At 48.9% G+C, this 24151-nt stretch overlaps 1 protein-coding gene across 1 annotated transcript in view; it reads right to left on the bottom strand.

The window, feature by feature from the left end:
- LOC110510737 (receptor tyrosine-protein kinase erbB-4-like) overlaps window positions 1-24151 on the bottom strand; it is a 466703-nt gene that overhangs the window by 44138 nt on the left and 398414 nt on the right. Inside the window, exons 18-20 of the mRNA XM_036951778.1 lie at window positions 22663-22785; window positions 20545-20643; window positions 10859-11044 (exon numbers count right to left, since the gene is read on the bottom strand). Of these exons, the coding sequence (XP_036807673.1) occupies window positions 10859-11044; window positions 20545-20643; window positions 22663-22785 (408 nt within the window). The remainder of the gene's footprint in view (window positions 1-10858; window positions 11045-20544; window positions 20644-22662; window positions 22786-24151) is intronic.

Raw genomic sequence — 24151 nt, 5'->3', positions numbered from 1 at the left:
AGTTTTCACGTCTAATAGACGTGAAGAGGGGGATTTGTTATATAAATATTCATACACATAGCTCATATAAACAAAGACATTCCGTCGTAAGAACACATACACCCAGCCATAAGACTGACCCCCTCTTCCTTATATAAACACACATCTCATCTCCCTCTAACTGGCCGGTCCCAAGAGCAAAGAACTTTTGCTGTGCACCAATGGGGCCCGCTCTGGCTAGAGCAAGGCCCGCCTCCAACCCTCCGACCAGTCAAGAAGACCGAAACGACAAGACTCCACCTACTTTATTCTATGTATAAAAATGTATGTAACCATTGTATAGGCCTCTTTTTCACCTGGCTCCTTGCCGAGTTATGTGAACTAGGTCCGTGCACGTAAAACTGCGGGACAAGATATCTCTGACTCATTAAAACTGTCTTTTGTTACAACTGAAATCCACTCTGTCCAGCGTCCGTGATTTGGTCTCAACTCTCCAGTATTTGAACACTAACACTACTCCTGAGGTAAGGTGCTACTACTGAGGTAAGGTGCTATTACTGAGGTAAGGTGCTACTACTGAGGTAAGGTGCTATTACTGAGGTAAGGTGCTACTACTGAGGTAAGGTGCTACTCCTGAGGTAAGGTGCTACTCCTGAGGTAAGGTGCTACTACTGAGGTAAGGTGCTACTACTGAGGTAAGGTGCTACTACTGAGGTAAGGTGCTACTCCTGAGGTAAGGTGCTACTACTGAGGTAAGGTGCTACTCCTGAGGTAAGGTGCTACTACTGAGGTAAGGTGCTACTACTGAGGTAAGGTGCTACTACTGGGGTAAGGTGCTACTACTGAGGTAAGGTGCTACTACTGAGGTAAGGTGCTACTACTGGGGTAAGGTGCTACTACTGGGGTAAGGTGCTACTACTGAGGTAAGGTGCTACTACTGAGGTAAGGTGCTACTACTGAGGTAAGTGCTACTCCTTCGGCCACAGGTTCTAGGAGAAATTAAAACTGAGTAACAAAGCTTGTGGGAACCGTCAGCATGCAAGTGGACAGAAAGCCTGTTTCCACAGGGACAGATAAGGCAGGCGCACCACGTGTGGTGAGCGGGGTGGTGAACAGAAAACAATGGCAGTCTCGTGGGGCGGGCAGCGTGCTGAGTGCTGTGTAGACCCTGATAAGGCCACAATGGGCCTGCTCAGGTAGAACCAGCACCCCCATTTGTCATGTTGTGTGTGTGTGTGTGTGTGTGTGTTAAGAAGTGTGTATTCGGGGGTATATGGTAGGGGGAAGTGTGGCCAGAGCTTGAAGTCCCATCAGCATCCATGAGTAAGTGACCGTGTGTTTGTGTGTGTATGTGTGTGTGTGTGTGTGTGTGTGTATGTGTGTGTGTGTGTGTGTGTGTGTGTACGTGTGTGTGTGTTTGTTTCTGAAAAAGCCAAGCAGCTGGCAAGATATACTTGTTGTTGTCAGCCATTATGCAGCTGGGTGGTGTGGTGGAGACAGCGCTTTCAAGTGTTAAGGCATCTGGACCTGTGACATATTCAAGCCTCATGCAGATTCTTGACAGTGTTGTGATCATTCCGTTAACCAACAGCAATCCTTCTAAGTACATGAATTTCCAATCCCCAAACGGCGACTCATTTCTGCACTAGACTGTCCTCTGAACAGATGCATTCAACATCTACAGGGAAATATCGTCCATCTCAGTGTCAACGCAACGACCCAGTGAAGGACCCATTTCCTCTCCACTCAGTCACTCTGTAACTACAGTTAGTGGAAGTGTCTTCATCCATCTCCCTCAAAGGTGTCTTTTCTCACTGTGTGACATCTCCCGGCAGAAGTGTGTGTGTGTGTGTGTGTGTGTGTGTGTGTGTGTGTGTGTGTGTGTGTGTGTGTGAACGATCAACTAGGAGACCAGGCTCTTCATCAGTCTGACATTTGACTGCCACGGCTGGTGTATGTAACGATAGTTTCCTGGTTTAGACCCCAGCGACAACACATCCCAAGGTAGATTAGACTCAGAACCTCCCCGGGGTGGATCCTCACAAATGTCACCGCACCAAGGCAATAAAACATTACCTTTGCAGAATTTACATGAGCAAATGTCAATAATTCACCAGCGTTTTGGGGAGAGATTAGGGGAGAGACAGAAGCGTGATGTCTGATTTCCACTAAATTAATTCTGGTCTGAAAACAGTGGGTGTTCTGAGAAGGTATATGTGCTGTAAGGTGGGAGATATTTTCTGATAACATATTTATTGCTCCTCTGTCATCACAAATTATATGTGGGAGGGCAAAACTGGTTGTAATGACGTCAGGTAGGCTGTATGCTGATTGGTCAGGTAGGTTGTACTCTGATTGGTCAGGTAGGTTGTATGCTGATTGGTCAGGTAGGCTGTATGCTGATTGGTCAGGTAGGCTGTATGCTGATTGGTCAGGCAGGCTGTATACTGATTGGCCAGGTAGGCTGTATGCTGATTGGTCAGGTAGGCTGTATGCTGATTGGTCAGGTAGGCTGTATGCTGATTGGTCAGGTAGGCTGTATGCTGATTGGTCAGGTAGGCTGTATGCTGATTGGTCAGGTAGGCTGTATGCTGATTGGTCAGGTAGGCTGTACTCTGATTGGTCAGGTAGGTTGTACTCTGATTGGTCAGGTAGGTTCTACTCTGATTGGTCAGGTAGGCTGTATGTTGATTGGTCAGGTAGGCTGTATGCTGATTGGTCAGGTAGGTTGTATGCTGGATGTCTCTACAACACTAGTTAACAACTTGAAAATAACATCATTTTGACCTCCCATTGCACATGAATCTGTAACTGTGTGTGTGTGTGTGTGTGTGTGTGTGTGTGTGTGTGTGTGTGTGTGTGTGTGTATCATTCTCTGTGTCACCACCATGCCTGTCACCCGTAACATCTCTAACAAATCCAACATGGAAAATAATGACAGTCTTCCTCAGGTTTCATTTCCATCTTCATTGTTCACGATGTCTTCATCTACCCTGTCGTCCCTCTCACCTGTTGTGCGTGGAGCCAGCTGGGCTGTCTGTAAAGCCCGTCATTATGTCTGCTAAGGGCAAGCATCTCAGTCCTCCCCCGGCTCTAAGTGCTACTAATTGATCCACTGTTATCATCTCATCATCATTCTCTAGTGGGAAGAGAGGAAGAGGTTTGACTCCAGTATTTAGTATTCAGTAGTACTCAGAAATAATACTATCACAGGTCTCTTCTACACTACAGGGAAACACTCCAACAGTTTGTTCAACTCAACAACATGAAGCCCCACCATTCCCACCACATCCAGGGAAACACTCCAACAGTTTGTTCAACTCAACAACATGAGCCCCACCATTCCCACCACATCCAGGGAAACACTCCAACAGTTTGTTCAACTCAACAACATGAAGCCCCACCATTCCCACCACATCCAGGGAAACACTCCAACAGTTTGTTCAACTCAACAACATGAAGCCTCACCATTCCCACCACATCCAGGGAAACATAATCACGTGTTAATGAAGCCCTAACGACCCCCGAGGCTCTTCTGGTGCCGTCGACAAAATCTGAAACCTCAGCGTCCTGAATTTCCTATATTTCCCATAGCTTTACATTCATCTTCATGCACACATACACCTGCACTCGAGCTGGTATATTCTCTTGAAATGGACTTTGGAGAAGAGGTGACCGATTCAATCCCACCTCTGAATCCTTGGCTGTGCCAGTGGAAATCCCTGCCTCACGCATCCATTAGGCCGGTTGATCCTACAGTATAATTAGACAGATCCTGGGCTTATCAATGTACCCCATCCCCTCTCTGAGATGAAGAGTTGCTCTATCATTCTGTGGTGTCAGCAGACACACACACATCCCTGGGTATCACACACACCCCTGGGTATCACACACACCCACCCCTGAGTATCACACACAAAGCCTGAGTATCACACACACAGCCTGAGTATCACACACTCACAGCCTGAGTATCACACAAACACATCCCTGGGTATCACACAAACACATCCCTGGGTATCACACACACACACAGCCTGAGTATCACACACACACACACCCCTGGGTATCACACACACACACAGCCCCGGGTATCACACACACACACACAGCCCCGGGTATCACACACACACACAGCCCCGGGTATCACACACACACAGCCCCGGGTATCACACACACACGAGGATGGAACACATTCATGAAGGGGGATTTTCTGTACTGTTAGCTGTACAGCCACCAAGCATAGCAGGGAATGTTGTTTGGTTACTGCATTATCTGTAATTTAATTCCCCCATAAGGTCCCTGGTGAGATTCAGAGTTGATCATCTGCTTTGGAACAACAGCAGCTGGTTGCTTCAGTTTACTGGGTTTGGACTGGGGGGAGGAGAGGGCTCTTCAGAGGCTAGGGCCATGTGTTGTCTTGTTTGTGTACGGTTGCACTTGATTTAGCTCACCAAGCACATGGGATAGGCAGGGTTTGCACCCTATAGGACCATTGGTGTAGTTCTGAAAGGGACCACTCTGCCTATTCAGCACGGTGGGCAAGCTCAATCAAGTGCACCTATTCAAATTCACATAATATGTCAAGTAACGTTTTGGTGATACGTGGTTTGTCACGTTTTGACCTTAGTTCCTTTGTTTTGTCTTTGTTTATATGGTCAGGGCGTGAGTTGGGGTGGGCAGTCTAGGTTTGTTTTTCTATGTTTGTATGGTCAGGGCGTGAGTTGGGGTGGGCAGTCTAGGTTTGTTTTTCTATGTTTATATGGTCAGGGCGTGAGTTGGGGTGGGCAGTCTAGGTTTGTTTTTCTATGTTTGTATGGTCAGGGCGTGAGTTGGGGTGGGCAGTCTAGGTTTGTTTTTCTATGTTTATATGGTCAGGGCGTGAGTTGGGGTGGGCAGTCTAGGTTTGTTTTTCTATGTTTGGTTTCTGTGTTCGGCCTAGTATGGTTCTCAATCAGAGGCAGGTGTCGTTAGTTGTATCTGATTGAGAATCATACTTAGGTAGCCTGGGTTTCACTTTTGGTTTGTGGGTGTTTGTTTCCATGTGAGTGTTTGGGCCACACGGTACTGTTTCAGTTTTGGTAATTCACGTCATCGTTTATTGTTTTGATTCAGTGTTCAGTGCTTTCTTTAATTAAAATCATCATGAACCCTTGATGCTATATACAGTTATAGTGGTTAAGAGAGAGATGGAAAGAGAGATCGAGAGAGAGCGAGAGAGAGAGGTAAAGAGAGAGAGAGAGTGAGGAAAAGAGAGAGAGGGCGAGAGAGGGAAAGAGAGAGAGAGGGGTAAAGAGAGAGAGAGAGAGAGAGAGAGAGAGAGAGAGAGAATGCAAAATTGCATATCCCAACTTAGCAACCCAAGGTGGCCACAGCTGGATGGCTGGGTGGGTGGGTGGGTGGCTGGGTGTATTTATGTGTGTGGATATTAATGTGCGTGTGTGTATGTGTACTCATTTGGATTCAAGGACTGTGCGGGAGATAGAGATCAGATGAAGAATGAGGGTTAGAGAAGAAGCGAGGGAGCAACAGAGGGAGAGATGGAGAGCAGGATGGAGGGATGGGTGGAGGAGAGGAAGGACTTAAGGCAGTGCTAATGAGGCCGAAGGAGATGTGTTTGCTCAGCAGAGAGAGAGAAGAGAGAGAGAAGGTGGAGAATGACACCGAGGGGCCTGTAAACCCAAGCAGATTGGATATCCACCACTGAGTTAGTGAAAAGCCAACCCTCTGAGGGGCCAACAGCACTATGCAAATCCTCCACACACACACACACACACACACACACACACACACACACACACACACACACACACACACACACACACACACACACACACACACCCTCCACAAACGAATCAGAGATCACTGGCAAAAAGTCAGGAGCACATACAGTACTTTACTTTTGACTGACTAATCAAAGAAGAGGAGGAGGGAGGAGGTGGAGGGAGGAGGGAGGAGGGGAGGGGGAGAGAGGAGGTAGAGGGAGGAGGGAGGAGGAGGAGGGAGGAGGGGAGGGGGAGAGAGGAGGTAGAGGGAGGAGGGAGGAGGAGGTAGAGGGAGGAGGGAGGAGGAGGAGGGAGGAGGAGGAGGGAGGAGGGGAGGGGGAGAGAGGAGGTAGAGGGAGGAGGGAGGAGGAGGTAGAGGGAGGAGGGAGGAGGAGGAGGGAGGAGGTGGAGGGGGAGAGAGGAGGTGGATAGAGGAGGGAGGAGGGGGAGAGAGGGAGGAGGTGGATGGAGGAGGGAGGAGGTAGAGGGAGGAGGTGGAGGGAGGAGGTGGAGGGAGGAGGGGGGGAGGTGGTGGGATGAGAGAGGAGGGAGGAGGTGGAGGGGGTGGGTGGGTGGAGGAAGGGGAGATGAGGAAGAAGGGAGGAGGTGGAGGGAGAAGAGATGAGGAAGGAGGGAGGAGGTGGAGGGAGAAGAGATGAGGAAGGAGGGAGGAGGTGGCAGGAGGAGTGATGAGGAAGGAGGGAGGAAGAGAAGGAGGGAGGTGGAGGGAGGAGTGATGAGGAAGGAGGGAGGAAGAGGAGGGAGGGAGGTGGAGGGAGGAGTGATGAGGAAGGAGGGAGGAGGTGGAGGGAGGTTTATGGAGGAGGTGGAGGGAAGAGAGAGGAGGGAGGAAGTGGAGGGAGGAGGGAGGAGGAAGGAAGTGGAGGAAGGAGGGAGTAGGTGGAGGGAGGAGTGATGAGGAAGGAGGGAGCGAGGAGGTAGAGGGAGGAGGGAGGAGATAGAGGGAGGTTGGAGGAGGGAGGAGGGAGGAGGGAGCAGGTGGCGGGAGGAGAGATGAGGACGGAGGGAGGAGGGAGGGGGAGGGGCTGGAGGGAGGAGAGATGAGGAAGGAGGTGGCGGGAGGAGAGATAAGGAAGGAGGGAGGAGGTGGAGGGAGGAGAGATGAGGAAGGAAGGAAGAGGTGGAGGGAGGAGGTGGATGGAGGAGGGAGGATGTGCATGTGCTGATAATGAAAGTAAATCAAGTGGTGGACAGGAGATGCAGCAGATGGAAGCTATGCCGCTACACTAACTAGAGGAAGTTAACATGGAGGATATGCTACTATGCTAACTAGAGGAAGTTAGCATGGAGGATATGCTACTATGCTAACTAAATGAAGTTAGCATGGACGTTATGCTGCTATTCTATTTAGAGGAGGTTAGCATGGAGGCTATGCTGCTACACTAACTGGCAGAATGGTTTGGAAAACGTGTGTGCAGAGATTATTAGAGAAGACTGATGGACAGCGAGTTTGAGACCTAGTTGTGGAAGCTGAAATGTCTGTGGATGGTGCTGTCAGACTGAGACGATTTAGGTGTTTTCCTGGATAAGGTGCAAGTAAGTCTGTATGCTTCACAGTATTTCTGATTTCCCTGGTTTTGTTTCAAAGCCCCAGATCCAGTCCTAGCCTTCGCTCCAGCCCTTCCCTGTTTATCTGTGGGACAGAGAGATGGAGTCCATTCCATCAGCACTGTGCCCATGCAGCATGGAAGAGAGGGAGCCAAGTCACACCACCATCTCCACCCCCATGTTTAAATCAATGATTGACTTCCTCATTACAATACACCCAAACCTAACTATCACATGAATATTATTCCACTCTGGAATGGGAAAGGCTGACTGGAGCGAGAGGGAGACCCGTCACCCGTTGCCTCGTTTCACAAATGCCTAGTTGATCCAGTCTACTTTATGCATTGGAAACTTCCCTGTGCTGGAGGTTTAATGTCTTCTCAGCTAATCTAATCTCAAACACGTTTTTATCTCTCTCTTTTTAAACTCTATTTTTAGCTCTCAGTTTGTAGTCGGGTAGCATCGCTGGGCCTCATGGGGAACGACTACAGCAGTCTTTAACGAGAGAAATAGAGCGGTCTTTGACCTTTTAGCCACCAGGGTTGGGAGGGATGGAGAGCTGGAGGGAGGGAGGGAGGGAGAGATGGAGGGAGGGAGGGATGGAGAGATGGAGGGAGGGAGAGATGGAGAGATGGAGGGAGGGAGAGATGGAGGGAGGCAGGGAGGGATGGAGAGATGGAGGGAGGGAGGGAGGGAGGGATGGAGAGATGGAGGGAGGGAGGGAAGAGAGGGTGAGAGGGAAAGGGCTAGAGGTTGGGAGGGAGGGAGGGAGAGAGGGAGGGAGGAGAGGGTGAGAGGGAAAGGGCTAGAGGTTGGGAGGCAGGAATGGAGGGAGAGAGTGAGAGAGTTGGAGGGAGGTGGGCAGTGAGGCATGGAAATTTCACCTGTTCTGGGAACGTTTATTTTTAGGTTGCAGTGGTTCTGAGAATGTTCTACTCTGGTTCCTTGAAAGTTTTCCTGGGAGGTTTTATTAACCCTCTGAGAACAGAAATTATAGGCTATTTGGATGTTTTGAATAACTTCCTTATAACTTTCACTGAATGTTTCAGGAATAGGTTTTTGAACTCACAGCACAGATATGACAAATGGGAATACATTTCCTGAGGCATTAATCATGTGAACACATTTATTTTTATTGTGACACTCCATCAGTGAGATTCAAACCAATGATCTTCTCTGTCCATGTAATTGTTCCACTGTGCCACCAGGAGGCCTATGTGTGTGTGTGTGGGCGTGCATGCGTATGTCCATGTGTGTGTATATCCATGTGTGTGTATGTTCATATGTGTGTGATTGGGTTGTCTGAGGAGAGAAACAGTTGGCCAATGAGATGGATCCAGAAGGTACTTGAGGTCAAGAGGAGGTGGCCAATGAGATTTCTAATCTCTTCAGGTTGACCTTGAGGAACAACTCTGGAATAATGTATGGCAAGCCAGAGGAGGGTGGGAGGATCATCTAACATTTTTTCCACAACATGTGGGGGTAAATGACTGGGTAAACAACGCATTGTGTTACAGATTTCTTCATTGATTTATTGGCTGATATAAAACAGTCTATCAGAGAATCAGTGAGCCGTCTACCTTCACATCATTACATTACCATTTTACAAAGAAGGATTATCAAAAACCATCCAACGCTTCCCTGCAGAACAGCCTTTAGCCTGATACAACACGCTTCACCATTCCTTCCTCGTCCCTACTTCTATGGGGAGTGGCTGAGTGGTGAATGGTACGTACATCATCCATATTAGGACATCCTCTATCCTCATCCTAATACGGATGCCGTACTCCCTATTCAGCTGAATGCCATAATGGTAAGGGTCATCTCCTCCCTGTCGACCCTACAACCCCCATATCCCTCTCCCTCTGCCACACTTTCCCCCAGCTCTCCAGCCGCTCTCCCCACCACAAGTTAAATCGAATCCAATTACTTCAATAAGTACCTGCTTAAGTACTCTGTTCCTCAAGCTCATTTAAATCATCCATCCCAGGGAGTGGAGGGAATGGGAGCTAGCCGGCGATAGCAGCACGTTAGCCTGCAGGCCTCTTATCACTGACAGCCTGCGGAGAGCTGGTGAAAGACTGTCTAATGCTGCTCTAATAGGGGAACTCAAACCATACCTGATACAGTGTCAGAGAGGGAGAGAGAGACAGGGAGTGAGAGAGAGACAGAGAGACAGAGAGAGAGAGAGAGAGAGACACAGAGAGAGAGAGAGACAGGGACAGGGACAGAGACAGAGACAGAGACAGAGAGAGAGAGACAGAGACAGAGAGAGAGAGAGAGAGAGACAGGGAGAGAGAGAAACAGAGACAGAGAGACGGAGAGAGAGACAGAGACAGAGAGAGAGGGAGACAGAGAGACAGAGAGAGAGGGAGATGGAGAAAGAGGGAGAGAGAGAGAGAGACAGAGAGAGATAGAGAGAGAGACAGGGACAGAGAGAGAGACAGAGACAGAGAGACGGAGAGAGAGACAGAGACAGAGAGAGAGGGAGACAGAGAGAGAGGGAGATGGAGAAAGAGGGAGAGAGAGAGAGAGACAGAGAGAGATAGAGAGAGAGACAGGGACAGAGAGAGACGGAGACGGAGAAAGAGGGAGAGAGAGTGAGAGAGAGCTAGAGGCAGAGACAGAGAGAGAGAGAGAGAGCTAGAGACAGAGGCAGAGACAGAGAGAGAGAGAGAGCGACAGAGAGAGAGAGAGAGAGACAGAGACAGAGAGAGAGAGAGAGAGAGACAGGGAGATAGAGAGAGACAGACAGAGAGACGGAGAGAGAGACAGAGACAGAGAGAGAGGGAGACGGAGAGAGAGAGAGAGGGAGACGGAGAAAGAGGGAGAGAGAGAGAGAGAGAGCTAGAGACAGAGACAGAGAGAGAGAGCTAGAGACAGAGACAGAGACAGAGAGAGAGAGAGAGAGACAGAGAGAAAGAGATAGAGAGAGAGAGAGCGACAGAGAGCGATAGAGCGAGAGACAGAGAGAGAGAGAGAGAGCGACAGAGAGAGAGAGAGAGAGAGAGAGAGAGAGGGAGAGGGAGAGATTGGGGTTCTGGATTCTGTCACTTATTGTTAAAGAGGTGGTGATATTGATATTATTGAGTAATGGTTGATTGTGGGAGAGTGATAGCATTCCTCAGGTATAACCATGGTGTTCTATGGTTCTATGGATTTAAGATCATTCAGCTCAAGTGTAAAACGCCTATCAAAGTCCAAAATGTGTAGGTGTACACACAGCTGTGTTCTAGTATATTGGACCGTTGGCTTTCATACATTTTGAATTCTCAGTTTCGGCTCAAGCTATTTTTCCAGCTGTTACACATTGAAATGAATAGAGGACTTGTAGGTGGAGTCGCGATGGTTGTGAATTTTGGGGAGGTGCGCGGTCGGCTGTGCCTCCCCGTGGATGGTGGTAGAGCCACGTAGCTATGTCACAATGGGACGATGGACTGTCACATCTCTGCGTCTGTGGACTCTGAATTGCGCTGAACACTGACCGAACACGCAAACACACTCACAAACACACACCCTCCCTCATGACAGCCCCAGTGTCATCCTACCTTGGCGATCTGGACACACCAGTTGAGCAGCAGTTGAGAGCCGATGTTGTCCTTGTGTTCGTGGACGTAGTCGAGGAGGCAGCCGTGGGGCATGAGCTGGGTGACCAGCTGTGTGGTGGGGCTCAGGCAGACCCCCAGGAGACGGACCAGGTGGGGGTGCTCCATGCTGGCCATAATCAGAGCCTCCTGGTGGGGATAGATAGGGACTCAGGCCTGGGGGAATCTGACAGAACACTGTGGATGGAGGAGTATACAGAGCAAACAGCCAAGTGCACACAGGTGGAAGGGGAAATACAAGTGTTATAGTGTAGTGCAGTGTAGTGTAGTGTAGTGTAGTGTAGTGCAGTGTAGTGTAGTGTAGTGTAGTGTAGTGTAGTGCAGTGTAGTGTAGTGTAGTGTAGTGTAGTGCAGTGTAGTGTAGTGTAGTGTAGTGTAGTGTAGTGTAGTGTAGTGCAGTGTAGTGCAGTGTAGTGTAGTTTAATGTAGTGTAGTGTAGTGCAGTGTAGTGTAGTGCAGTGTAGTGTAGTGCAGTGTAGTGTAGTGCAGTGTAGTGCAGTGTAGTGTAGTTTAATGTAGTGTAGTGTAGTGCAGTGTAGTGTAGTGCAGTGTAGTGTAGTGCAGTGTAGTGTAGTGCAGTGTAGTGTAGTGTAGTGTAGTTTAATGTAGTGTAGTGTAGTGCAGTGTAGTGTAGTGCAGTGTAGTGTAGTGCAGTGTAGTGTAGTGTAGTGTAGTGTAGTGTAGTGCAGTGTAGTGTAGTGTAGTTTAATGTAGTGTAGTGTAGTGTAGTGTAGTGTAGTGTAGTGTAGTGCAGTGTAGTGTAGTGTAGTGTAGTGAATGGCAGGGTGTGTGTGTAGGTGTCACAGACACCTTTGACCGACACCCATTCACCATTATTTCACCCTCTATCTTCTCTCTAGCTACACACAGCCTCCCTCTATCTTCTCTCTAGCTACACACAGCCTCCCTCTATCTTCTCTCTAGCTACACACAGCCTCCCTCTATCTTCTCTCTAGCTACACACAGCCTCCCTCTATCTTCTCTCTAGCTACACACAGCCTCCCTCTATCTTCTCTCTAGCTACACACAGCCTCCCTCTATCTTCTCTCTAGTTACACACAGCCTCCCTCTATCTTCTCTCTAGCTACACACAGCCTCCCTCTATCTTCTCTCTAGCTACACACAGCCTCCCTCTATCTTCTCTCTAGCTACACACAGCCTCCCTCTATCTTCTCTCTAGCTACACACAGCCTCCCTCTATCTTCTCTCTAGTTACACACAGCCTCCCTCTATCTTCTCTCTAGTTACACACAGCCTCCCTCTATCTTCTCTCTAGCTACACACAGCCTCCCTCTATCTTCTCTCTAGCTACACACAGCCTCCCTCTATCTTCTCTCTAGTTACACACAGCCTCCCTCTATCTTCTCTCTAGCTATAGCCTCCCTCTATCTTCTCTCTAGCTACACACAGCCTCCCTCTATCTTCTCTCTAGCTACACACAGCCTCCCTATATCTTCTCTCTAGTTACACACAGCCTGGCTGACTTCTACTCTAGTTACACACAGCCTGGCTGACTTCTACTCTAGTTACACACAGCCTGGCTGACTTCTACTCTAGTTACACACAGCCTGGCTGACTTCTACTCTAGTTACACACAGCCTGGCTGACTTCTACTCTAGCTACACACAGCCTGGCTGACTTCTACTCTAGTTACACACAGCCTGGCTGACTTCTACTCTAGTTACACACAGCCTGGCTGACTTCTACTCTAGTTACACACAGCCTGGCTGACTTCTACTCTAGTTACACACAGCCTGGCTGACTTCTACTCTAGTTACACACAGCCTGGCTGACTTCTACTCTAGTTACACACAGCCTGGCTGACTTCTACTCTAGTTACACACAGCCTGGCTGACTTCTACTCTAGTTACACACAGCCTGGCTGACTTCTACTCTAGTTACACACAGCCTGGCTGACTTCTACTCTAGTTACACACAGCCTGGCTGACTTCTACTCTAGTTACACACAGCCTGGCTGACTTCTACTCTAGTTACACACAGCCTGGCTGACTTCTACTCTAGTTACACACAGCCTGGCTGACTTCTACTCTAGTTACACACAGCCTGGCTGACTTCTACTCTAGTTACACACAGCCTGGCTGACTTCTACTCTAGTTACACACAGCCTGGCTGACTTCTACTCTAGTTACACACAGCCTGGCTGACTTCTACTCTAGTTACACACAGCCTGGCTGACTTCTACTCTAGTTACACACAGCCTGGCTGACTTCTACTCTAGTTACACACAGCCTGGCTGACTTCTACTCTAGTTACACACAGCCTGGCTGACTTCTACTCTAGTTACACACAGCCTGGCTGACTTCTACTCTAGTTACACACAGCCTGGCTGACTTCTACTCTAGTTACACACAGCCTGGCTGACTTCTACTCTAGTTACACACAGCCTGGCTGACTTCTACTCTAGTTACACACAGCCTGGCTGACTTCTACTCTAGTTACACACAGCCTGGCTGACTTCTACTCTAGTTACACACAGCCTGGCTGACTTCTACTCTAGTTACACACAGCCTGGCTGACTTCTACTCTAGTTACACACAGCCTGGCTGACTTCTACTCTAGTTACACACAGCCTGGCTGACTTCTACTCTAGTTACACACAGCCTGGCTGACTTCTACTCTAGTTACACACAGCCTGGCTGACTTCTACTCTAGTTACACACAGCCTGGCTGACTTCTACTCTAGTTACACACAGCCTGGCTGACTTCTACTCTAGTTACACACAGCCTGGCTGACTTCTACTCTAGTTACACACAGCCTGGCTGAATTCTACTCTAGTTACACACAGCCTGGCTGACTTCTACTCTAGTTACACACAGCCTGGCTGACTTCTACTCTAGTTACACACAGCCTGGCTGACTTCTACTCTAGTTACACACAGCCTGGCTGACTTCTACTCTAGCTACACACAGCCTGGCTGACTTCTACTCTAGTTACACACAGCCTGGCTGACTTCTACTCTAGTTACACACAGCCTGGCTGACTTCTACTCTAGTTACACACAGCCTGGCTGACTTCTACTCTAGTTACACACAGCCTGGCTGACTTCTACTCTAGTTACACACAGCCTGGCTGACTTCTACATTCTCTGCACAAAGAGCATGGTATTTTGAAGCTTCCGTGGGCTTGATAGATGAAGGGCCTTTACATTTAGATTCTAAAGGAGGTGAGAGTGGCTCAGCGGTGGAGAGTAGATGAATCCCGGCACAGTGCAGGCAGTAGAGAGGTTCTTTTGGCACCGACAGTGCCCTGATTTAACACCGGGGTAAAGTATCAGCATTACATCTGCACTTCATAAAACTAAAGCACATTATACAAGCCCAGAGGACAGCCAGATATGGTCGTGGAAGTCTGAACCAGACACACAGGAGGAAAACAAGTGGCTTTGTGAGTCTGTTGTGTGACAGGAGGCTCTGACAGTTGTTAGAAGGGAGTGTACTAGGATATGAGGGATAATATATATGAGGTGGCGTGTGTGTGTGTGTGTGTGTGTGTGTGTGTGTGTGTGTGTGTGTGTGTGTGTGTGTGTGTGTGTGTGTGTGTGTGTGTGTGTGTGTGTGTGTGTGTGTGTGTGTGTGTGTGTGTGTGCGTGTGTGTGTGGGGAAGCGTAGAAGTCAGGGGGCTGGTAATGGAGGTCACCGCTCAGGAGGATGAGACACACGCACACACACACACGCACACACACATGCACACACACAGGGATAGACTGGCACAGGCCCAGGGATAGACTGGCACAGGCCCAGGGATAGACTGGCACAACCCCAGGGATAGACTGGCACAGGCCCAGGGATAGACTGGCACAGCCCCAGGGATAGACTGGCACAGGCCCAGGGATAGAATGGCACAGCCCCAGGGATAGACTGGCACAGGCCCAGGGATAGACTGGCACAGCCCAGGGATAGACTGGCACAGGCCCAGGGATAGACTGGCACAGGCCCAGGGATAGACTGGCAGAGCCCCAGGGATAGACTGGCACAGGCCCAGGGATAGACTGGCACAGGCCCAGGGATAGACTGGCACAGGCCCAGGGATAGACTGGCACAGGCCCAGGGATAGAATGGCACAGGCCCAGGGATAGACTGGCACAGGCCCAGGGATAGACTGGCACAGCCCCAGGGATAGACTTGCACAGGCCCAGGGATAGACTGGCACAGCCCCAGTGAAAGACTGGCACAGGCCCAGGGATAGACTTGCACAGCCCCAGTGATAGACTGGCACAGGCCCAGGGATAGAATGGCACAGCCCAGGGATAGACTGGCACAGGCCCAGGGAAAGAATGGCACAGCCCAGGGATAGACTGGCACAGCCCCAGGGATAGAATGGCACAGCCCAGGGATAGACTGGCACAAGCCCAGGGAAAGAATGGCACAGCCCAGGGATAGACTGGCACAGCCCCAGGGATGCAAAGCTGTGCATGTGTTTAAGTTTATGATAGTGTTCATGAGTGTCTTTATGAGTAATATAGAGTTGTTAATATAATCATTCATTCACATGAATTATTCCATGAATTATTCCACACACACACACACACACACACATACACATACACATACACACACACTTCCAGATAGTGAATGATGCTAAGCAGTGTGTGTGTGTGTGTGTGTGTGTGTGTGTGTGTGAGGGAGAACAGCTTGCTGGCTCCTGGTCTGTCTCTAACTGTCCCAGTGGCAGCCTGTGGGCCTGCTTTTAGATTGCAGTTTAAAAACTGGGGAGCCATGTGGGCTCTGGATGTTCAACGCCATCCACTGAGAGACAGGAAGGAGGGAGAAGGAAGGGAGGATGGGGCTTTTCAATTAGGTTTGGCAAAATGTCTCTATCTCCAACCAGCATGCTTGATAGACCCTACCCCAATCCTCCACCTTACCCCATCGTCTTTCTTACCCCATCCCCTATCCTACCACATCCTCTAACCCCTACCCCATCCCCTATCCTACCCCATTCTCTAACGCCTACCTTATCTACCCTACCCCATCCCCTATCCTACCCCATTATCTAACCCCTACCCCATCCTCTATCTCCTACCTCATCCTCTATCTTACCCTATCCTCTAATCCCTACCTCATCCTCTAACCTCTACCCCATCATCTATCGCCAACCACATCCTTAAACCCCTACCCCATCCTCTAACCCCTACCCCATCCTCTATCCTACCCCATCCTCTAATCCCTACCCCATCCCCTATCCTACCCCATCCTCTAACCCCTACCCCATCCTCTATCCTACCCCATCCTCTAATCCACATATGTCAGAGTCAAGGCCCGCGGGCCACATCCGGCCCGCAAGAAGGTTTTTTACGGCCCCTGGGATGATCTTGATTTATTATTAGAACCGGCCCGCAGCAAGCCGGCAGCCCGCAGATCTTTTACACGCACCAATACTACATTTCCCACAATGCAAAGGTGACGCACCGAGCAGTAGGCTGCTTCATTTCAATATTTATTGGCACAGCAGTCGTCAGCATCACAGTAAAATTAACTTTCAGATACCCATCAAAAATGGCAAAACGGAAGGTGGATACTGAGAACCGGGGGTTTCAAACAAGGTGGGAGTCGGAGTATATGTTCACGAAGGTAGCTGGAAAACCTGTGTGTCTTCTGTGTGGAGAAAGTGTGGCGGTACTGAAAGAGTATAATCTGAGACGACATTATGAAACGAAACACGCGGACAAAAACAAGAATATGGACATGGAACAAAGGCTACAAAAGGCAGAGGAATTAAAACGAGGCCTCAAATCTCGACAGGCTCTGTTCAAAAAAGCCAAATCACAAGGCCAGGCTGCTGTCAAGGCCAGTTTTATTTTGGCAGAAGAGATCGCTAAATCAGCCCGGCCATTTACGGAGGGGGATTTCATCAAAAACTGCATGATTAAAGTTTGTGACGAAGTTTGCCCAGAAAAAAGGCAACTCTTTTTAAATGTGAGTCTGAGCAGAAACACCATTGCCGAGAGAGTAGACCAGTTGTCCATCAATCTAAAAGAGCAGCTTGTGAAAAAGGGAAAAGATTTTATTGCATATTCCTTGGCTGTGGATGAGAGCACCGACATTTCTGACATTGCCCAGTTGTCAATTTTCATCCGCGGAGTGGACTCCAGCCTAAGCGTGACAGAGGAGTTTTTGGCTTTACGTCCTATGCATGGCACAACTACGGGGCATGATTTGTATGAAGAGGTGTCAAGATGTGTAAATGAGATGGAGCTGCCTTGGGAAAAACTCGTGGGTTTGACAACCGACGGAGCACCTGCGATGTGTGGACACAGGAGCGGACTGGTGGCGAAGATACGGGAAAAGATGCAAGAGGAAAACGCGACAGGTGAGCTGACAGCTTATCATTGTATCATACACCAGGAAGCGTTGTGCGGTAAAGCCTTGAAAATGGAGCATGTAATGAGCATCATCACGCGCACAGTTAACTTTATCAGAGCCAAAGGTTTGAATCACCGCCAGTTCAAGGCATTTCTGACGGAGTTAGAAACGGAGCATGGTGATTTGCCTTATCACACAGAGGTGCGATGGCTAAGCCAGGGAAAGGTGCTTCAAAGATGTTTCGAGCTTCGTGAGGAGATTTGTCTATTCTTGGACAGCAAAGGGAAAGACACAACACAACTCCGAGACGAAATGTTTCTGTGTGAAATGGCTTTTCTGTGTGACATTACGAGTCATCTGAATGCAATAAACTTGCAGCTGCAGGGTTGGGATCGTGTCATCTCTGATATGTACAGTACAGTGAAGGCATTTAAAACCAAACTGACTCTGTGGGAGACGCAGATGCGGAAAGAAAATTTGAGCCACTTTCCCAGCTGCCAGACCATGAAAGAGAAGCTCTCTACCAGTGCGTTCCCGAGCACACAGTTGGCTGATAAAATAGGTATGCTTACCACTGACTTTCGACGCCGATTTGCTGACTTTGAAGCACAAAAAAGCAGGTTGGAACTGCTCGGTAACCCATTTGCTGTTGACGTGGAAAGCTCACCACCAAACCTCCAAATGGAGTTGATTGACCTCCAATGCAATGATGCACTGAGGGAAAAATATGCGGCAGTGGGTGCTGCGGAGTTTGCCCGTTTCCTCCCCGGCACAATGCCCCAGCTGCGCATCCAGGCTGCTCAAACGTTGTCTATGTTTGGCAGCACATACCTGTGTGAACAACTGTTTTCTTTGATGAACCTGAACAAAACATCACACAGAAGTCGACTTACTGCTGAACACCTCCACTCAATTCTGAGGATTTCTTCAGCTCAGAGCCTTACCCCGAACATTGATGAACTTGTGGAAAAGATGGGACACCACCAAGTATCACCCTCAACCTCAAACAAGTGAACATTACTGTGCAATCACATATTTAGAGTTTTTACTCAGTTCAAGTTTAAAAGTTAAAATTTAATATTTGTTTTCACTGCATGTTACTTCTCCTTAAACAAAGTGTTGTTTTTGATTAATAGATTTTTGCACTTTATTTTTTTGTATTTCAATCCAATTATATTTTAAAAATATTTCAGTTGAGTGGATGATAGAAAATTGCTATTATTGTTTTTTCTTTGAAGTAAATTTAGCCCACTTTTGCTAAAATAGAAAATATAGTCTACTGATGGTGCCTTGAATACCGGTTTCTTTCATTTAATGTTCATGTTATGGGGATATTTATATAAAGGAAATTTGTCTTTTGTGTCTGTTGAAAATTAAAGATTACTGACAGAGCCATAAGAAAATATTGCTTTATTTATCTGATCATATTGTAATATATTTGTTAGGTTTTCAGTAGGTTCAATTAGGTTCACTAGACTATATGCGTCATTTAAAAAATTTTCAATGAACATTCGAACAGTCCGGCCCTCGTCTTGTAGCTGATTTTTTTATTTGGCCCTCCGTCCATTTGACTTTGACACCCCTGCTCTAATCCCTACCCTATCCTCTATCTCCTACCTCATCCTCTATTTTACCCCATCCTCTAATCCCTACCTCATCCTCTAACCTCTACCCCATCCCCTATCCTGCCCCATCCTCTAACCCCAACCCCATCCCCTATCCTACCCCATTCTCTAACCCCAACCCCATCCCCTATCCTACCCCATTCTCTAACCCTTACCTTATCTACCCTACCCCATCCCCTATCCTACCCCATCCTCTAACCCCAACCCCATCCCCTGTCCTACCCCATTCTCTAACCCCAACCCCATCCCCTATCCTACCCCATTCTCTAACCCCAACCCCATCCCCTATCCTACCCCATCCTCTAACCCCAACCCTATCCTCTATCCTACCCCATCCTCTAACCCCAACCCCAACCTCTAACCCTACCCCATCCTATAATCCATACTCCATCCTCTATTCTCTACCCCAACCTCTAACCCTACCCCATCCTATAATCCATACTCCATCCTCTATTCTCTACCCCAACCTCTAACCTTACCCCATCCTATAATCCATACTCCATCCTCTATTCTCTACCCCAACCTCTAACCTTACCCCATCCTATAATCCATACTCCATCCTCTATTCTCTACCCCAACCTCTAACCCTACCCCATCCTATAATCCATACCCCATCCCCTATCCTACCCCATCCTCTAACTCCTACCCCATCCTCTATCCTACCCCATCCTCTAACCCCTACCCTATCCTCTATCTCCTACCTCATCCTCTATCTTACCCCATCCTCTAATCCCTACCCCATCCTTTATCCCCTACCCCATCCTCTATCCTACCCCATCCTATAATCCCTACCCCATCCCCTATCCTACCCCATCCTCTAACCCCTACCCCATCCTCTATCCTACCCCATCCTCTAATCCCTACCCTATCCTCTATCTCCTACCTCATCCTCTATCCTACCCCATCCTCTTACCCCAACCCCATCCCCTATCCTACCCCATTCTCTAACCCCAACCCCATCCCCTATCCTACCCCATTCTCTAACCCTTACCTTATCTACCCTACCCCATCCCCTATCCTACCCCATCCTCTAACCCCAACCCCATCCCCTATCCTACCCCATTCTCTAACCCCAACCCCATCCCCTATCCTACCCCATCCTCTAACCCCAACCCCATCCTCTATCCTACCCCATCCGCTAACCCCAACCTCTAACCCTACCCCATCCTATAATCCATACTCCATCCTCTATTCTCTACCCCAACCTCTAACCCTACCCCATCCTATAATCCATACTCCATCCTCTATTCTCTACCCCATCCCCTAACCCAAACCCCATCCTCTATCCTACCCCATCCTCTATCCTACCCCCAACCCAGGCTTGGCTCTCCCTCTGTCCTCTTCCCTGCATACCCTCTACCCAGTGATCCAGACAAGGCTGTATGCCATATAAACACCTGCTGATGTGAACAGACCTGGTGCATTAGACTACATGCCAGGCATTAAGCAGGGGGGAGGAGTTTCTGGGATGAACTGATCAACCTGACTAGACTGAGGTTTCAGAAGATGGAATGAACTCAACTAATACCTCAGAGAAGACAATATTATATATACACACACACACACACACACACACACACACACACACACACACACACACACACACACACACACACACACACACACACACACACACACACACACACACACACACACACACAGCTGTGGTGTAATACTCACGTCCATGAACTCCACGTTTGCTTTGGGCCCCGTAGCCTCGTTCAGGATCTTTATGGCCACTGGGATCTTTACTGTCTCTCCCTCTGGGACCCAGACACCCTGAAATACACAGGCACACCACTGTTAAACACAAACTCCTATGGACATATCGACACACTTTAACACACTGAAAGGAGACACATAAACCCTTCCCACAATCTCAGAGAATAGAAGCAATGTCAGAAATAATGAAAAAAGACAGCCGCTCACAGTCATACGCAGTATTACACACAGTCATACGCAGTATTACACACAGTCATACACAGTATTACACACAGTCATACACAGTATTACACACAGTTTTACACACAGTCATACACAGTATTACACACAGTATTACACACAGTCATACACAGTATTACACACAGTATTACACACAGTCATATACAGTATTACACACAGTCATACACAGTATTACACACAGTCATACACAGTATTACACACAGTATTACACACAGTCATACACAGTATTACACACAGTATTACACACAGTCATACACAGTATTACACACAGTATTACACACAGTCATACACAGTATTACACACAGTCATACACAGTATTACACACAGTATTACACACAGTCATACACAGTATTACACACAGTCATACACAGTATTACACACAGTCATACGCAGTATTACACACAGTCATACACAGTATCACACACAGTCATACACAGTATTACACACAGCCATACACAGTATTACACACAGCCATACACAGTATTACACACAGTCATACACAGTATTACACACAGTCATACACAGTATTACACACAGTCATACACAGTATTACACACAGTCATACACAGTATTACACACAGTCATACGCAGTATTACACACAGTCATACACAGTATTACACACAGTCATACACATTATTACACACAGTCATACACAGTATTACACACAGTCATACACAGTATTACACACAGTCACACTGTCATCCATCATATCAGGACAGAACCATTAACCAAAAATAATTACAGGCAAAATAAGGAAAGGCACACTCACAAACAGAGGCCCACTCACAAACAGAGGCCCACTCACAAACAGAGGCCCACTCACAAACAGAGGCCCACTCACAAACAGAGGCCCACTCACAAACAGAGGCCCACTCACAAACAGAGACCCACTCACAAACAGAGGCCCACTCACAAACAGAGGCCCACTCACAAAGAGAGGCCCACTCACAAACAGAGGCCCACTCACAAACAGAGGCCCACTCACAAACAGAGGCCCACTCACAAACAGAGGCCCACTCACAAACAGAGGCCCACTCACAAACAGAGGCCCACTCACAAACAGAGGCCCACTCACAAACAGTGGCCCACTCACAAACACAGGCCCACTCACAAACAGACGCCCACTCACAAACAGAGGCCCACTCACAAACAGAGGCCCACTCACAAACAGAGGCCCACTCACAAACAGAGGCCCACTCACAAACAGAGGCCCACTCACAAACAGAGGCCCACTCACAAACAGAGGCCCACTCACAAATAGAGACACACTCACAAACAAAGGCACACTCACAGACAGAGGCCCACTCACAGACAGAGGCCCACTCACAGACAGAGGCCCATTCACAGACAGAGGCCCACTCACAGACAGAGGCCCACTCACAAACAGAGGCCCACTCACAAACAGAGGCCCACTCAAACAGAGGCCCACTCACAAACAGAGGCCCACTCACAAACAGAGGCCCACTCACAGACAGAGGCCCACTCACAAACAGAGGCCCACTCACAAACAGAGGCCCACTCACAAACAGAGGCCCACTCACAAACAGAGGCCCACTCACAAACAGAGGCCCACTCACAAACAGAGGCCCACTCACAAACAGAGGCCCACTCACAAGCAGAGGCCCACTCACAAACAGAGGCCCACTCACAAACAGAGGCCCACTCACAAACAGAGGCCCACTCACAAACAGAGGCCCACTCACAAACAGAGGCCCACTCACAAACAGAGGCACACTCACAAACAGAGGCACACTCACAGACAGAGGCCCACTCACAAACAGAGGCCCACTCACAAACAGAGGCACACTCACAAACAGAGGCACAATCAACCGTACCTTGTGGACGGTTCCGAAGGCTCCCGAGCCGAGGATCTTAACCCTCTTGAGCTCTGTCTCTTTGAGGATACGAAGCTGGGCCTGGTTGGGGGCCGTGCCGCTAGGGGTCAGGGGCTCCACCAACTGGAACACACACACACACACACACACATACACATACAAACGCACACACACACCGGGAGGCACACACACACATGGTCAATACCTCCATCAGCCGACCAATCAATACATATCTTAATGAGCCAATCAGCCTATCAGGGCCCTTCATATAGGTTTATCACCGACATAATCAACCAGCTCAACATCGGTCATCAAACACCATAATGAGAACATATATCTGTCAGTCAGTGTGTGTGTTTCTCTGTTCACTGTGTGTGTCTCTCTGTTCACTGTGTGTGTCTCTCTGTTCACTGTGTGTGTGTCTCTCTGTTCACTGTGTGTGTGTGTGTCTCTCTGTTCACTGTGTGTGTGTCTCTGTTCACTGTGTGTGTGTGTCTCTCTGTTCACTGTGTGTGTGTGTGTCTCTCTCGGTTCACTGTGTGTGTCTCTCTCTCTGTTCACTGTGTGTGTCTCTCTGTTCACTGTGTGTGTCTCTCTGTTCACTGTGCGAGCTGTGGCAAGAAGGTTTGCTGTGTCTGTCAGCGTAGTGTCAAGAGCATGGATCTACCAGGAGACAGGCCAGTACATCAGGAGACGTGGAGGAGGCCGTAGGAGGGCAACAACCCAGCAGCAGGACCGCTACCTCCGCCTTTGTGCAAGGAGGAGCACTGCCAGAGCCCTGCAAAATGTCCTCCAGCAGGCCACAAATGTGCATGTGTCTGCTCAAACGGTCAGAAACAGACTCCATGAGGGTGGTATGAGGGCCCGATGTCCACAGGTGGGGGTTGTGCTTACAGCCCAACACCGTGCAGGACGTTTGGCATTTGCCAGAGAACATCAAGATTGGCAAATTCGCCACTGGCGCCCTGTGCTCTTCACAGATGAAAGCAGGTTCACACTGAGCACGTGACAGACGTGACAGAGTCTGGAGACGCCGTGGAGAACGTTCTGCTGCCTGCAACATCATCCAGCATGACCGGTTTGGCGGTGGGTCAGTCATGGTGTGGGGTGGCATTTCTTTGGGGGGGCGCACAGCCCTCCATGTGCTCGCCAGAGGTAGCCTGACTGCCATTAGGTACCGAGATGACATCCTCAGACCCCTTGTGAGACCATATGCTGGTGCGGTTGGCCCTGGGTTCCTCCTAATGCAAGACAATGCTAAACCTCATGTGGCTGGAGTGTGTCAGCAGTTCCTGCAAGAGGAAGACATTGATGCTATGGACTGGCCCGCCCGTTCCCCAGACCTGAATCCAATTGAGCACATCTGGGACATCATGTCTTGCTCCATCCACCAACGCCACGTTGCACCACAGACTGTCCAGGAGTTGGCGGATGCTTTAGTCCAGGTCTGGGAGGAGATCCCTCAGGAGACCATCCGCCACCTCATCAG

This window comes from Oncorhynchus mykiss, chromosome 18 (assembly GCF_013265735.2).
Source record: "Oncorhynchus mykiss isolate Arlee chromosome 18, USDA_OmykA_1.1, whole genome shotgun sequence".
NCBI lineage: Eukaryota > Metazoa > Chordata > Actinopteri > Salmoniformes > Salmonidae > Oncorhynchus > Oncorhynchus mykiss.
This window is presented reverse-complemented; position numbering and strand designations above follow the sequence as displayed.